This window comes from Egretta garzetta, unplaced genomic scaffold, assembly GCF_000687185.1.
Source record: "Egretta garzetta isolate BGI_Z169 unplaced genomic scaffold, ASM68718v1 scaffold775, whole genome shotgun sequence".
Taxonomy (NCBI): domain Eukaryota; kingdom Metazoa; phylum Chordata; class Aves; order Pelecaniformes; family Ardeidae; genus Egretta; species Egretta garzetta.
In genome coordinates, this window is record NW_009259754.1 from 272,906 (window position 1) to 289,439 (window position 16,534).

Sequence of the window (16,534 nt, forward strand, 5' to 3'; positions counted from 1 at the left end):
AGAAGAGAAAACAAAGGTATCTGCTGTGCAGAGGTGGCTGTCCCACTGTTTCTCTGCTAAAGATGGAGCTGCCCTTCAGGTGGTTTTGAGGGGTGGGCTGGGCATCTTTCTCTGGACATCAGGGTGCATTAGGGAATCCTGTGTTAGGGAGAAGCTGCTTCCAAGCTCCCCTGAAGATGTTTGCACCCTGAAGATGTTTGCAATGGCGCATGTACCTGCACCTCCTGGGCTCTCAGAGGAATAGCAGGTATAAGAGGAATGCTCCTGAAGGACTAATAATCCTGCAGTGGCAGCAGCACAAACTCTTACCAAAGCCAGCTCTCTCCTTTTTGCTTTTGCGCTGTGTGACCGAATGGAACCTGTTGATTTTGTGGATTAATTTCTGGGGTCTCTACTTCCTACAGCCAGGATCTGGCTTTCCTTCAGCAGCACAGGCACATGGGAATTGCTGTGTTTTAGGGCTGTCTGGTTTCTGCTTGCCAGAGTTGATTAAACAGAGTAGTGATTAAGCTCTCCAAATAATCCACCTCCAGTTAATAAAATGTTGCTGGAATTTGGAAAACACTGAAAGAGCTGAGGAACACTGTTTCTGTGTTCATTTTTTTGAATAATTTGTGTACCCAGGCCACTATATTCAGACAAATGTTGGTGATTGTTTGCAAAAAGCAGGCTTGATTTGTGACTGCAATATTGCCTGAGATGGAGGGTGCTGTTCAGGAGGGCAAGTGGAGAGGATATAATGTGATCTTTCTAATCAAACTAACAGATGCAGCCCGGAGGGAAGCTACAGCTGTTTATGCAGCTTGCAAGCCAAAATTTACACATTCTTGTCCATAATATTGAGACCAAATTCATGGGGGGGAAAAGCTATTCTTGGGGCATTCATGAACAGAAAGGCTAAAATCATTGAAATCTCTGTTCACGTGTCTTATATCCTGGATGTTGCGCCTCACTCTATAAGTAAATTAAGGAGGGGAGGTGTGCTAGCAGCATGCTGTTTTTCATCAGCATGCCAATGGGATGTTAGTGGAGCAATAATAGATGAACTGCTTGGTGATTATGAGAATAATACATTGTTCTCAATGTTCGGTAGTCCTTCATATTTATAGAGACTTGGTTTGTTTTATAAACTCTGTTTTTCATAAATGGCTCTTTTCTGTTCAGCTTCTTATTGGGACGGGTGGTTTGCAACCCTAGGAAGGAGAAGATAGAGAAAGAGCTTTAGAATAAAGCTGCTTTCAGTAACCGTTCTGTTCTGTGCAAGTCTGTAGTCTTTACAAAGCATGTGAGTATGACATTGTACACCTTTTCATTGACGATCTGAGCTTCCTTAGGTAATGCTTTATGTTGCTGACTTAACCACTTTCCAGTTGAATCTTAGCTCAGGTACAATATTTGCTCTTGGAAGGGGATTAATTCTTGAAATCCTGGATGGACGCAACTAGAGACGTGCTTTCAAATCCCCTACAAATTGTCTTCCTTGTTTGCTAAGAGGTTAGTGGTTCCCTCTGGCAGATGCAAAGAAGCATAGGATGCAGCTGAGTGGAAAATTCATCTTTCTTCAGTAGTTTAGGAGTTCACACCTTCATCCTGTGGCAGCTCCTGTGGCATTTGGAACACAGCAAGGTATTTAATGTTTTTTGCTGGTTTGTTTATTTGGGTCTACAGCATAAGTAGGATGTCTATTCAGCAACAAATACTACTCTAGACTTGGAAAACTTGTCTATGCTTCATAAAAATAGAAATTTTAAATGTATAAAGTCTGCCTCTAATCTCTACATTTTTTTCAGCTTTCTAAGAAGGGAAGTACTTCCTTTTTCTACAGTTTGTTGTGTGCAACTAGGCCCTGGAAACTGTTTCTACTCATGAAACAGTTTTAAAATGGGAAAGCAAGCAGAAAAACAGAACAGAAGCAATCTGCAAGGGCAGTCATACGCTGTCAGACCAACAGTCTAACACAGCATACTCGTTCACACAGGTCCAATAAGAAGTGTAAGAATAGGGCACGTGTGCATCATCCTTTCCCGATGCTGCTCCTCAGCTTCAGAGTCTTATGGGGTTAAAGTTGCACCTGGATCTTCCTGTCCAACATCTACCAGAAGCCTTTTCCCTGTGAATGCCTCTAATCCTGTGAATCAAATCATGTTGGTGATTTCTAGAGCCTTCTGCAGCCACACACTGTACTCCTAACTCTTGCATTATGTGGGGAAATGCGTCCCTTTATTTTCAGTTTGTTGTCTGATCACTTAACTGGTGCTCCTATTTTATGACTTACAACAAAGTGCAAAATTTATTTCTCTCTTGTGTAATCTCCTGTGTCCTTTTGGTCCCTGTGTCTGTCCCCACCCTGCTCCTGTGAAGATTCCATCTGTTTTTCCCTGGGGTATAAGCTGTTCTCTACCCTGGTTATACTTGTGACCTTCTGGCTAGGTAGCTGGACTGTTACATTTTTGAGGTCCATTCCATCTTGAGTTCAGTGATACCCTGCAAGTAATGGGTTGTATTTGGTTCGCATTTAGGAAAATGCAGTAGGACAGATGAGTTCCTATTTTGGGTTTGGTCTGACTCCCTACCAATGCATACCAACTTTCTAGGTCTTAGACTGTGCATGCTGTATCCAAGATGTGGATATGTAAGTGTTCTGAAATGGTATAAATTACATTCTCTGTTGTGTTCTTGATTTATTTCCTAACAACTTCTCTGCTTATGTCAAGACATTCTTCATAAGTGATACCAAGTATAGTTGTGCACGTTACACTATAGTTGTATTTTCTTTGAGTCCAATACTTTTCACTTACCATTATAGAATATGTGGTATTTCATCACCTATCCAGTCTGCATCATGAAGCATTCCTCTAGCTTAACATAGACAGCGTTATTTTGGGGTATCCAGAATAGCTTTGTGTCTGTGGGCGGGCTATTCCCTCCTTAGCTAGGCTTCTTTTCATTCATTTAAGGATATACTCAATAGCAAATGTCCCAGGACAGAGGACACTGCACTGTTGTATATTTGCAATAGTAAAAAAAACCAAAAAAAACCCAAACCAAACAACTAAAACCAAACAACAACCCCCAAACCAATCCAAATCCTGAAAGTAGCCAAACCCCATATGTATTGATATTCTCAATTTCCTATATTTTATCCCATTATTAATGAGTGAAATGACCTTTCATCTTATCTCACGACCATTTAGAGCCTCTGATGACAAATCTTAAGGTACTGCTTCAAAATCGAAGTACCTTGTGTTGATCAGAGTACCTTTATCTGTACGCTTAGAGATTTCTTCACAAAATTACTTGCTACAAACGTCTCTGCAAAGGCCAAGATATCCCTTCCCCTCCAGATTTTTCTATTAGTCTACTAATTTTTTTTTAAGATGAATTAAGAAGAGTTCTTGGTCTTTTGTAATGTTTCTGAAGAGCTGTTTCTAAATAGATGGGGGTTTTTTTTGGGGGGGGGTGTGTTTATGAGGAACTACTAAAATTAAAAGAAACCCACCTTCTGTGCTGAGTATCTATTGAAATAGGCTTTGGTAAACTATACGTGGGAGTAGAGTGCTTTACCCAAGTATGATTCTGCTTTTATCTCATCCACCTATTTTTTTCTGACATCTTTCCCAGGACCTTTTGGGGCAGAAAAGCTTTATTCACCAGCAGTCACATACCCATCTTTGACCATGAGTGGCCCTGAGTCTCAGAAGACAGGGACAAGTGGGAAGAATGCTAGCTCTCCTCAAAAACAAGTTATCTTCAAAAAAAGCACCCGTGACAAAGCTGTAAGTATCATAATAATGGGTTTATATAGGTATGAGTTTTACTTGTCATCAGACTGGAGATTTGTTAGAAAGCTCTTTCCTGTCCCCTTCTTTTTTTTTTTTTTTCCCTGAAGAAGGACCATGAACTGTATTTAGCACTAAGTTTGAGGAGATGATGTAAACAGAGTTTACAGGGCAAGCTTCTCATATATTATTATACAAGAGGAAGGCAACTCGCCTCTTATTCCTCCTGAGTTTTACTTCTGCTGGTAAATGTTTAAAACAAAGCTGATAGATTATCTTTCCAACCTGATGGCACCAAAAATCTTTAAATCTATAGTTCTTTGTCTCATGCACAAGTATTTATGTTGTATTTTTGGGAGTTGGTCTACATCAGGTCTTCAGTTCTGACATCCTGAAGCATAGGAGTAATCCTGTTGTGTCTGATGGGGATTGCATGTTTGCTGGAAAAAAAAAATCTATTTAAAATGGAATAGTTTTGATCCCCACAAGATTTATAGCTCTCTGTAGACTTATAGTCCCCCTGCAACACACAACCACACAACTGTCGACATAGTTCAAACATGATCATGTTCTCCCTACAGTTGACCATCTACCTGGGAAAGCGAGACTTCATTGACAACATAGGGAATGTGGAACCTGTAGGTAAGTCCACAAGGATATGCTGCCCTTCCTGCTCTCTCAACCCTGATTATCCTGTTAATCTTTTTTATTTTTCCCTTCCTTTCAGACGGTGTTGTATTGGTGGATCCTGCAATTATCAAGGGGAAAAAAGGTTTGAGGTTTTATGCAACATATGTTTCGGAGATTGTTAGTCCTCTTTTGAAGTGAGATGCTGAGATAAAATCTTTTTTTATTGTTTTAAGGGTACAAATGTAACTCTCTTCCCCAGTGAATGGGCTTCTTACTCAGTGTAATTTTTGTTCTTACATATGGTATGAATACTTACTGGATTACACAACAGTGTTGAAATGGGTTTCCCTGACTCTATAGTGTGGGAGGATTTTACATCCCACCCTGGATGCCTTGTTAGCCTGCTGCGTGCTTTACCAGTCATGTGCTTCTTTCCAGTGTATGTGTCCCTGACCTGTGCTTTCCGGTATGGCCAGGAAGACATTGATGTGATTGGCCTTACCTTCCGACGGGACCTGTTCTTCTCTAGGGTCCAAGTGTACCCACCTGCTGACAAGCCAGAGTCTCTCTCCCACTTGCAGGAATCTCTCCTAAAGAAGCTGGGGAAAAATGCTTATCCTTTTTTTTTTACGGTAAGTATCTCATAAGAGCCTCTGACCCTCTTCTGCTTGTCTGTTATTACCAGGCTGCTGAGACCCGGTGATGGACTGAAGATAGGGATTAATAGTGAATTGATGTTATGCAAAGTTCCAAGTTTGAGTGACAGTCAATGTACCAATTTTTTTTTTTTCCTTACCATCCTAAGTGGTAAAGTGCAAGAAGATCCTAACTGCACGCAAGAAGTGCTTTCCCTGAAAAGGCAAGGAAACTTGCAATGGCTTTATGCTAGCAACAGCCCCTGTATGCCCTTGTCTTCCCCATTTCTGAGGGGCTGGAATACTTTATCCTATTGGCCCAGTGCCAATATCCTTTCTCTTTAAAAATTTATGGATCAAACAAGCGGATGAAAAGCCCTTTACCAGATGTTGTCAACAAATAACAGCTTGTTGCCAAATTCTGATTCTGACAGGATATGCTTATAGTACTGCCAGTGACATGTCTGCCTTAGCATTCCGTAGGAAGATCCAGGTTTGAAAACCACATGCTCTGATAGAGCAACAAATAAGTCTTTGAATGATTCTACTAAATCGGTTGGTACCTGTCGTAATGTTATTAACCACTCAAATATAATCTAGTGATCTTCAAACAACTGGCGTCTCTAATGGGGTGTTAGCACTCAGTCTCCACGAGCTACTCTGCAGCCTTCACTGTTGATGTCTAGGTCTGGAGTAGCTGGCCCTGCCCAGGCCAGGAGTGACTGGATACTGGCTGGCAGCTGGCAGGTCTTTGTGGCTTTAGTGGTGTTTCTGACATAGAGATGCTTTGCTCAAGCTTCAGGCCCATGTCAACAGTGAGTAGCACTGCTGTGAGCTGTATTGATTATTTCAAATGGGCAGCCAGATGTTCCACCTTCTACTGTAAGCTGTGCTCCTATCATGTTCCTGGACTTGTTTTGCTTTTTCTCTCTTCCCCTCTTCCTTGGCTATAAAAGTATTTTTGGAAGAGAGGGACTTGTTCATACAAAGCAAGTATAAGGCCCAGTATATTAAGGCCCCTATCTTAGAACTTCAAAGGGTTGCTACATTACAGTGAGTGACCCGTTGTCTTCAGGGTTGCTTTGTACCTTTTGTGAGCAATATGTTAATTAGAGTATCACAGAGTTGAAAATCTTCGTAATAACTACTTTGGGGTATTTTTCTCTTCTTCCTCCCACAGTTTCCAGATTACCTGCCTTGTTCAGTCTGTCTGCAGCCTGCACCTCGTGATGTTGATAAGGTGAGGCCAATGGGACACTTGTGCTTAGCATGGTTGAGGAAAGTCTTATGAAAAATGTCATGTGAATTTATTTGGCCAGCTTGAGGGTAGAATAAGGTGATACTGGGGTTTACTGTGCTATGCTACAAGTGTCAGAAACCTGACTTAGGAGCTACAAGTGTGTGTCACAGACTTGGAATTTAAGTCCTCAGAAAAAGAAAGAGAATCTAGTCAAATAGCAGCAAAACTACTAAATCTGCAATGCTTGTAGTTTCCTTAAGGGATTTGCAGGTTGGCTGCACAGAAAATGATTGTAGCTGTCAGGCTATGTGAGAGAAAAGGAGACGGAGTGCCTAAAATCTCATTGATTGCTATAAATAGCATGTGTTAAGACCTGCTTCTGAGTTAAAACAAATGCAGAGAAGGGCTGGCTTGCACATGTGTGTAAATAAAACAAAAACCCTGGAATAAAAGTCATGAGATAATGAGATGTTCTGCAAGGTTTCTGACACAATTTAAAATACTCCCTTTATACTTCACTGGATGCTTCTCTGAACAGCTGAGCTAGACTAACAACTGGGCAAGGTGGGATGCAGGTTGTAGAATCCAGTGCCACAAGGATAAACTGTGGGTTTTGCTAAGGAATTATATTCTAGCAAAAATCCCATATTGCTCTGTAGAGAGTTATCTAGGACTCACACAGATGTCCCATGGCAGCATAAACCCATTAAAAGAAAGGTCAGCTCAGCCTGACTAGCCCTTAAACATTGGGAATTAAGAAGGTTGACCCTGTCAGGTGTTGGCATTACAAACCCATTCAGAAATTCAGTTCAGAAACCCAAGGTGGACTGGAGAGCCTTGCAGGCTGATCAGTTTTATAACCTGTAGCGTTCTGTGACCTCTACTGCACCACTCTCACACAAAAGCCTTTTAGGAGTAGGGATGTCATCTGTCAAAGGCTGGGACCTAAGCCTCTTTTATCAGAAGCAGCATGGAACAGGTGGATGCTGCCACACCAGTTGGCAGGGATCTCTATTATAACAGTAGGAGGCCAGAAGAGTTTACAGCTGGCAGGAATCTGCCAATTTCTGATGTATAGAAAGATATTTAAACACCTGCAGATGTCCTTGGCTTCTGACACTGGTTTCACAGCTGTCCTTTCTCTCTGGCAGAGCTGCGGGGTGGACTTTGAGGTGAAAGCTTTCTCAACAGAGAATGTGGAAGAGAGAATTCATAAGAGGTATCAGAATGCGTGTGTCTGTCTTTGCCCTTCTTAAAGGGGGTGGGTGGTTCAATAATGCACCTTGGTTGATTATTCAGTTTTGCTGCACTTGCCATTGGGCTTCTTGGGTGAAAGCCCATGTGAATGCAGAACTCCTGCCTCTGCCAAGCACAAAGTACCACCATGTTGTCCTCTGCTGCTTCCCAGGAACTCTGCACGCCTGCTGATCCGCAAGGTGCAATATGCTCCAGAACAGCCAGGACCCCAACCTTGTGCGGAGACCACCTGGCAGTTCTTCATGTCCAACAAGCCATTACACTTGAAAGCTTGCCTCAGTAAAGAGGTGAGGGGTTTGCCTTGGGGCTGTGGACATCGTAGTATTGGCATGCCAATACGCATTTTGCTGCCCAAAGCAGCTATTTCATGACTTACTCAGCTGAGACTGACTTGGCCTAGCACTCAAGGGCTCTAATGTAGTTTCTGTCAGTAGCTACTGTTGGAGGAAGCTGAGACCCCATTACAACAAGCATTTGAGGCTAAACAAGTCATTGAAGGAAAGGTCATGAATCATTGGGAAGGGTCACCTTGCCTTATCTGGCCTCTGTGAGGAGATTTAACCTGGGGAGACTAGAGGGATTTAGGACTGGGAGAAGCCTCCTGGCTGGATTTCTGAGCATCAAATTCCTTCTAGGTGTACTACCATGGCGAGCCCATTCCAGTCACTATCACCGTCAACAACAGCACAGAGAAAACAGTGAAGAAGATCAAAGTCCAGGGTATGTTTTTACTGTTGCTTGGGATTCTTTGAGGGCTAGAAGTCTGAATGGTGGGAGGGCTGAAAGAGAGCCAGAACTTAGTGCTTGCAACAGCTTAAGCAGGCAGTGTGGGACATGTCAGGAATTTGTCCCTCCGCCCTGTCTGTTGCTGTGTTTCTTTGCTGTTCATCAAGTGAAACACTGCAGCCGTTTTCTTGACTCTTATGGTTACTTGTGTGGCTTAATTTCAGGCACCAGTATGTCCCCTTTAGTAAACAGAAAGGGTCTGGCCCCTGCAGCAGGCAAGGCAGGTGCTGTGGGGCAAAATCCACCTCTTTTGGGAGACCAGGGGGAAGGGCTCCCCTGTCACTGTGATGCTCCTGCTAACTGTGAATGTGCCTAGGTTGCACACAATTTTGCCTGGGGTTTCAGAAACATCTGGCAATGTGAGAAACGGCTGCTCTGCCAGTGATGGTGTAATTTCTCCTGAGGAAGCTGAGGGCAGGGGCTGAGTTTCAGAGGAGTTTCAGTACTCACTGTGCCTATATTTTATTTGTGGCATTGTATGTTTTCATCCCACAAGCCTCATTGTGCTTGGGCCTGTGGAAAACAGTCTGAGAGCAAAAGGATGAGAAAGAGAAGGGAAAGCAAGGAGGGAAGGAAGTTGCTGAGGTTTTTACAAAACTCTATGTTAGAGAAAGCCAATTTGGTTCTGGCCTTGGATGCACTGTCTAGTGATTCCCAAATATTTTTAGGCTGACATGCCTCTGTCAAGCTTAAAAAGACCTTGTTGATCCCCAGATTCTTTCCTCATCAGTGCTTCAGTCAGAATTACCCTGTGGTTTTTTTTGGTGTTTGACTGGAGAATGTAAGCCATTTATTATCACAGGCTCTTGGCTGCAGTTTGATATCCAGACTGCTTGAGGATGGTGTCGCCTGAATGCAAATGCATTAGCTGTAGTTACACAAGAGATACCAGTGACAAGAGATAAAAGCAGACATGCTTAGAGAAGAAGAGGGAGATCTTTATAATGGAAAGAGCAGGCTCCCAGGGGAAACTGTGGGTTACTGACTTTCTGTCATCTCCAAATCAAGGCTGGATGCCTTTCAGGGAAGGCATTTGTGTGCTGTTGGTCTCTAGGTCAGGCTGTCTGACCTAGTGGTCCCTTCAGGCTCTAAATGGATGGGTTTTCCTGCTGTCCTCATCATGTCTTCCATTCCTGAGACTTGGGAGAAGGGCAGCTATGTTGTTTCTGATGCGTATGCACAACTGATTGTCTGCCTTCTCCTTTCTCACTCAGTGGAGCAGGTTGCCAATGTGGTTTTGTACTCCAGTGACTACTATACAAAAGTGGTAGCTGCTGAGGAATCACAGTGAGTGAATGCTCTGCTTATCCCTTCTTGTTCCTTCACACTCTTTTAATTACCCTCCTCCTTAATAATGGGAGGTGCTTCCAGCTATAGTCTTGTAGTTGCCTGCTGTTACAGTGCTCTCTCTTCTCTCACCTCATGAGTGTGTCCCCCACACCAGCTGTACTCTCTGGATGCAGCTGGTCTCCTTTTCTCATAGCCAGCAGGTACCCTGTACCTTTTTTCAGAGAACAGAGGGAGGTTGCAGAAAAGGGGTTTTGTTTGAAGAGTAATTACCTACTTGAAAAACTTAGCAGGGGCTGTGGAAGACTCCCCATTGCTTGAAATCTTTAAATAGAGATGCAACATTTTTCTGAAAGGTGCTGCTGTCTGAGTGGAAGTCATGGATGCTCTAGGTCGAGGTCAGTCTTTTTCACACCATTTCATTTGGTTTCTTCTTGGCCTTGGAAAGCCCATTGACACCTCAAGCCTATTGACACTGTGGAGAAGCACTTGCTCTTTTGCATTGCACTGCATTGGCAGTGCAGCATTGAACTTTGCTTTGTGAGGTGGGTTGGTCACACACAGACATTTTATATTTTTCTGGTTTTTTTCCTCTGTAGCTTAGGGACATGTTTTCCACTGAGTACTGGTCTTCCAAAGTAGGATTTATTTTGTCCAAATTTAGAGGTCTGCAGCATAGTTTGACCTACTTTAGAAGTCTGCCTTAATGTGAAATTAATAATTTTCTGCAAGTGCTTGTTCCTCTCTGCTGATTATAAGGGGAATTTTTCTGACTAGTTTAGATATAGTTGTCTGCATTGTAGACAACTAAATTTGGACAGATAAATTCCACATATTTGGGATGGCTTTGTAATCTGTTTTGAAATTCTCTTGGTTGGGCACGTAAGGCAAATCAGAGAGTGTATAAGTTTCCTTCTCTCACCTGATGCTTATTTTCAGGGAAAAGGTGCAGCCAAACAGCAGCCTGACCAAGACACTGACACTTTTGCCCTTGCTAGCAAATAACCGGGAGACCCGGGAAATAGCTCTGGACGGAAAGCTGAAGGATGAGGACACCAACTTGGCTTCTAGTACCATGTGAGTAGAGTTTTAAATGGTCTCAGCTAGCGGAGGGTTATAAAGAAGAGGGGAGGACAGAAGAGACACTCATATCGGGAGTTTCTACCCGTAAATGCATGTCTAGATGCATAGATCTAAGTTGCATGACTTAGCCCATCACATTCATTCAGGGTGAATAGTGATCACAGATCTGGAGAGGTATTAGCTGTCCCTGAAGCTTGTTCGCTCTATCGCTTTCAGGAGAATAGGATGTTCACCTAGTTTTTGCTCCAGCCACATATTGTTGCTCAGTTGCTACGCTGCCTAACACTGCTTTCTGTCTTCTCTGGTAGCATTAAGGATGGAATAGACAAGACAGTGATGGGAATTCTGGTTTCCTACAAGGTCAAAGTGAAGCTCACTGTTCCAGGGTAAGAATAACAGGCTTTTTGCTACATCTGCATAGAGTTAAAAGAGGGGAGTATGTATATTTCATTGACGAGCGGGAAGAGGGCAGGACAGTCCACCCTAAGAGAAAGGGCACATGTTGTAGGACGTCAGGCTCCCTCTACAGCGTAAACTGCCTGGAAATCAGTCTTGGCCTATCCAAAGAATTTGTCCTGAGCCAGAGGGGTTGAATTACCTTCCTTAGATACCATATGACTTTATGGCTGAAATATGAACCTCTGGTTTGCATTGCAATTTTTTTGTTTCAAAGCCATAACTTACTTTGTGAGAACTGAAGTAAAACTTTGTGTGAGCCTTTATGTTGGCATTCTTGTTCTCCCAGAGCAGAAGGTAGAGATGTCTGCCTGAGAGTTGTAAATACTGTAGCTCAGGTTCTGTACTAAGCCAGCTTTCTGCTTGAAGCTGATGTTGTCAACATGGGCTAGTTCCCAGCATACAGTGTAAAAGAGGACAAGGATAACTGGTGATAGTCACTGTTCTATTTCATTCATCTGTCCTTCTTTCAAATATGAAAATGAATTAATGACTGGCCTAAAGCATGATAAAATAATTTCTGCCTTCTGTGGTCCTCTGATTGCCCGTGTCCTTTGGCACTCAGAAAAGGAGCCATGCCCAACGCTTGGTCAGGAGTTCAAAAACTTAGACTCTTTCTCCATGGGAAGGACATGAAAAATGGAAATTACCTTTTTTTAAGAACAAGTTTATTTGGATGTTATGCTTTGTGGCAAGTAGAGAAGAGTATATGAGGAAGGTAGTCCACCAAAAAAACAGCATTTTGATAGAGCACTGGAATGGAAAGGCGCTAAATATGCTTGTGTTTTCTCTCCTTGTTTTCTTCTATAGCATGCTGGGAGACCTCACCTCCAGGTAAATGTCATCTTCCTTTTCAGACCATGCAGCCATAGCTGTTAATTTGTCTTTTTACCCTCTTTCCTATTCCCTTTCCCATCTCCTTAAAAAAAAACAACAAACAAAACAAAACCAAAAAACAAATAAACAAACCAAAACCAACTATCCCTTAAGCTGATAGAAATAAGAAATCTCTGCATTCAGCTGTGAAAATGAAGCAGTTACAAAAATATCTCTGATTTTGTGTACATGCAAGTACATTCAGCACATAATAAACCCAGTTTATTAAAGTCAATATGCCTGGGATATTTGTGGAGAAATAGGAGTTTAACTCTTTGAGGGGAGAATTATGATTACAAAAAGACGAAACAATGAGTGAAGATGGAGTTCAGGGCTTGGGCTGGCCTGAGGTGGGAAGGGCACCCTTCCCACCAGGGATGGGATCCAGGAGTGAATGGAGCCGTGGATCTGATGCATTCTCTCTTCTCCCCAAAGTGAAGTGGGCACAGAGCTGCCGTTCCGCCTCATGCATCCCAAACCTGAGGAAAAGAACCCAGCAGGTCAGTTATGCCTGTTTTTTTGCCTTTCTTTGTTGCCAGACTCATGTGAAATCTTACCATTACAACGTTCTTAGTGATTTGTTCTACAGGGAGATTTTAGAGTCTACAAGACTCCAGTATTGGGGCTGCTCTGTGTCTATGTATATGTATACGCATGTGTATATGTATCTCAACCTCAAAGCACAAAATAACAGGGAGAAGGAGGGATGCTAGGATGGGAGGAGGTGGAAATGGGTCATGTTCCCTTTTTGTCTTTCATCTATGGAATCACAACTAAAAGCACAGGGGCTTGAGGAAGCACTGCAACAGTTAAATCTCATGACTACTGTGCAAAATGTCCTGAATGAAGCTGTCAACAATTCCCAGCTGGATTCCAATAGAACAAACAAGAATCTCTCACAGAAAACACCTAAGACACATGAGCACTGTAAAAGGCAAAATACCTTTAAGCAAAGTTAAGAGGTGATAAAACTGTTCATGATTTTAGAATCCCCATTATTTTGATGTGATATTGGCCATGGTGTCTGTGGTGTGGCCTTCTTGTTCAGTGGGTATCTGAGAAGAATGTCTCTTCAGAGTTAGATCAGTAAATGGACCTGTGGGGACTTTAAAGCAGTGTAAGGAGCCAGCCTTACCCAGGCGCGCCAAGGCTTGGGATCAGATGCCAAAACTGCAGGCTGTCTTGAGTATCTGTGTTCTCGTCCCACTTCCTCAGGCCCTGGCTGGCTCTGCTCTCTCAATGGTGAACATACAGAAACCGTGAGGTGCTTGCACTAAACCAGAAGCTCCTGTACAGCATCTGAAGCAGCTATTGAACACAAAACATTATGCCAGCATTTTGATGTTGGAGCTGTTATAGATGAGTCATCTTGCCCTGCCCTCTGTACTTAGACAAAGTCGCACGGGCTTCAGACAAAACCACATGGCTGCCTCTGCACTGCTTTTCTTTCTCTTACTCTTTCTTTCTTTGGGGCCCAAACTTACCTAAAGCTCCTATATCTAAGAACATGGCCACTGGAAGGAGATGGAGTAGGCTCTGAAAGGAGTTATCCCAAGATAGATGCCATGTTGTATACTGGAATTGTTTAGAGAGGGATGACTTCAGTTCCTTATAGTGTGAAATTGTTGGGAGGAATCAAATGTAGAGTGATGGGCAGAGGGACTGGTGTTCTCTCCACACTAAGCTGCTCTGGTTGGGAATCAGTATTTGCTAATTATGGATGTGATGGAAAGGGCAAAGGTAGGTTTCTTCACTCCTCTCTGAGAATTGTACCAGAGGAAATTCATTTCCACTGGGAAAACCCCTGCTGTGTGCTGTGCAGCGAGGTCTCAGGACAGACACAGAACATGCTCATAGAAGTTGTTTATGCATGTTACACCCCCATCAGAGTAGTACAATGAGCCTAGGAAGCACCTTCAGGACAAATCTACAAGGCCTATTTCCCTCTCAACCCCAAAGGCAGCCACATCATTGAGGAGCAACACAGGACACCCCACAGCACCATGCAGCCCAAAGCTGCCTCCAGCTGGCCTGCGAGGTGGAAATCTGGTCCTTGGCATTGGTCCATAGGACTAATAAGGTTGGATCACCTTGGAGAAGCTGCTGTGCCCATGCTGCGTGTTTCCCTTTCATGCTGCAGGCCAGCAAAGCTCTGCCAACAAAACACCGATGTTGCTGCACACTTGGTCACGATCTCAGATGGGTGACTCGCTGTGGGAGAGCTGCTTTGGCAAGGGTCTTCTGTCTCTTCTGGTGGCTTGCGCATACTGAAGGATTTCCCTCAGATTTTCCTGCAGCAATCCCCCTACCCGGGAGCTTAGTGAGGGGCTGGGACTGGCACTAGTGGCCCCAGGAGTGGTGGCTGGTGAGGGCCATCTAGTGCCCGTGGGGAGCCTCGCAGGGCAGAGGTGCTGCTGGGGCAGTTCAGGGCTGCAAAATCTGGAGCTTTCATAGATATGGAGAAAAGCTTGAAAACTTCCAACAAGGATTATCCAAAAGCTTAGGCAACTGTAAGGAATTTTACATTTTTAGAACAGTGTGAATTTTTTTACATGACTTTTTTTAGTGTTAGCAATGCCACAACCCCCTTTTTATTACTTATGCTTCAGGCAGCTAATTCTGGCAGAAGCACTTGTAATATGAGGAAAAATGGAAGTCAGTCAGTTCTCCCTTCTAAGATAATTTCAAAGGATGGCTGATATACTCCTTTATATAGTACGCTCAAAAGGATGTGGGCAGAAGAATTTACAAGGGAAATGGAGAACTGCAATATTTGTCAGATCACTTCCCCCAACACATCCTCTTACCAAAGGCACAGCCCACATATTGTTTGCTACATCAAAGTCTTCTAGGAGCTTGCTGTCAGAAGACAGCTATGGTTCATGTGTTTTGTACAGATGGAAATCATGAGTTTCTTACAAATTGAAAAAAAAAAAAATACAGGTAGTTTCAGGAGCTTATCCCATGGGAAAGCCCTACAATTGAACTCAAGAAATAAATTCTTTCTCTTAAAAAAAGATACTGTAGCACAACAGAAAATTCCTCTGAAGCCTGCATATCTGGAAAACTGTGCTGGAATGTGGTGTCTGAGCTCATTATAGGGAATGAAGCAGCCTTCCATATGAAGCTGGTAAACTAAAGCTCTTTCCAGCTTTATTGGCTGGTAGTTTTCCATGCCCTGTGCCTAGTAACTCTTTGCAATTGTGAGTTCATGCTCTTTAATTTTTTATTCTACCACCTTAGTTCATAAACTCAGAGAAATAAGATGTGTTTCATTAGTGAAATAACATCTAATTTGGAATCAAGCAAATCAAGACCTAATTGCAGAGGTGGATCTTCAACAAATAGTGTTTAAACTCTCAAAGGCCCCACAAGATGGAATTTTTCTTTGTTGCCTTGTTCGGCTGCCTCTGCAGTGGGTGTAGGCAGGGGTGCATGCACAGGGAATTTTGAGATCACTCCTTATCTTCTTTTTCCGTTCCCCTTTGTTTTTACTGATGAGTCAGTAGTAACCAGTTTGTCTATTGTACCTCCCTGCTTACTTGACTGTCACTTCATCTTAAGACACAGCTGGGAGAAAGGAAAGAAGTCAAAGCAACTATTTTATAGTCTCAAAGCTAAAGCGGGATTAAAAAATGCCACATACTATGATTTATTCCTTGCAGTGCGGTAATATCCTTTTCCTTTCTCTAGCCAAGGTGATTTATGGTGACAGTAAATAAAACATGCATAGCATCAGTAAATTTAATCATGCAGGGCTGACTTGAGTGTAGAGAACCTCAGAAAGATAAGCTTCTCAAGAACATAGTTTATTTTTTTTTAGGGCCAAACTGAGGCAAGTGTGATCAACTGCTGTGTGCTTTTATTTCACAGCAGATTGCTTTGCCCTTTTTATTTGTCTGTGAGTGAGCTCTGAAGCATTCATCGCTCAGTAAAAAGCAGGTCTGTCAGAGTGCATGGCTAATGCAGATTGCTCTTTCTTTTCTGTGCCTGGAGGAGACAGAAAAGGAATGGCTTGCTACTTTTCCTTTCCCATGCTTATTTATAGCTTCATTGTCTTGGACTTCTTGTAGGCCAGCATTTGCATGTTTCATGTGTGTTGGTTTTGCAGCTGGTTTGGGACCCATGTGGTTCACAGGTCATTATTTTCAGGTGAATCAGCTCCTGACACATTGGCAATCTGTCTTTTCCACCTGTTGACAAAAATGGATAGAGATCTGTTTCTTTCCTGCCCTTCTCCTGATGTTTTTTGTGGGCATATGTCTTGGTCACTGGCCTTTGTTTTGACTGTTGTTCAACAAATGGGCATTTATCTGTTCCCTTGTTAAACTTGCATGAAAGGGCTGGTTTCAAGAAAGCCATAAATGGTTTGTGCCTTTAATATTAAAGCTGCGCCTGCCCTGTATTGGTATTGTAACTTTCAGAAGTGAGTGAATTTTTTAAGCACTGGAAAAATGTGTATTGCAAAATAACACAGCCTATTCTCTCCCTTCCCCATCTCCCCC

At 42.9% G+C, this 16,534-nt stretch overlaps 2 protein-coding genes across 3 annotated transcripts in view; both read left to right on the plus strand.

The window, feature by feature from the left end:
• The first annotated feature begins 3,633 nt into the window (after window positions 1-3,633).
• SAG (S-antigen visual arrestin) overlaps window positions 3,634-16,534 on the plus strand; it is a 15,627-nt gene continuing 2,726 nt past the window's right edge. Inside the window, exons 1-13 of one of the 2 annotated variants that reach the window (XM_035894973.1) lie at window positions 3,634-3,776; window positions 4,361-4,421; window positions 4,507-4,551; window positions 4,848-5,041; window positions 6,225-6,284; window positions 7,436-7,503; window positions 7,693-7,828; window positions 8,177-8,261; window positions 9,542-9,614; window positions 10,554-10,691; window positions 11,006-11,083; window positions 11,964-11,987; window positions 12,465-12,533. In XM_035894973.1, coding sequence (XP_035750866.1) covers window positions 3,678-3,776; window positions 4,361-4,421; window positions 4,507-4,551; window positions 4,848-5,041; window positions 6,225-6,284; window positions 7,436-7,503; window positions 7,693-7,828; window positions 8,177-8,261; window positions 9,542-9,614; window positions 10,554-10,691; window positions 11,006-11,083; window positions 11,964-11,987; window positions 12,465-12,533 — 1,130 coding nt within the window. In that variant the 5' untranslated portion in view covers window positions 3,634-3,677. The remainder of the gene's footprint in view (window positions 3,777-4,360; window positions 4,422-4,506; window positions 4,552-4,847; window positions 5,042-6,224; window positions 6,285-7,435; window positions 7,504-7,692; window positions 7,829-8,176; window positions 8,262-9,541; window positions 9,615-10,553; window positions 10,692-11,005; window positions 11,084-11,963; window positions 11,988-12,464; window positions 12,534-16,534) is intronic. The other variant, XM_035894972.1, reaches the window with a different exon arrangement.
• Window positions 12,473-16,534, plus strand: part of DGKD (diacylglycerol kinase delta) — a 68,190-nt gene continuing 64,128 nt past the window's right edge. The window contains 1 exon segment of the mRNA XM_035894971.1: window positions 12,473-12,529. The gene's annotated coding sequence lies outside the window, so the exon portion shown is untranslated.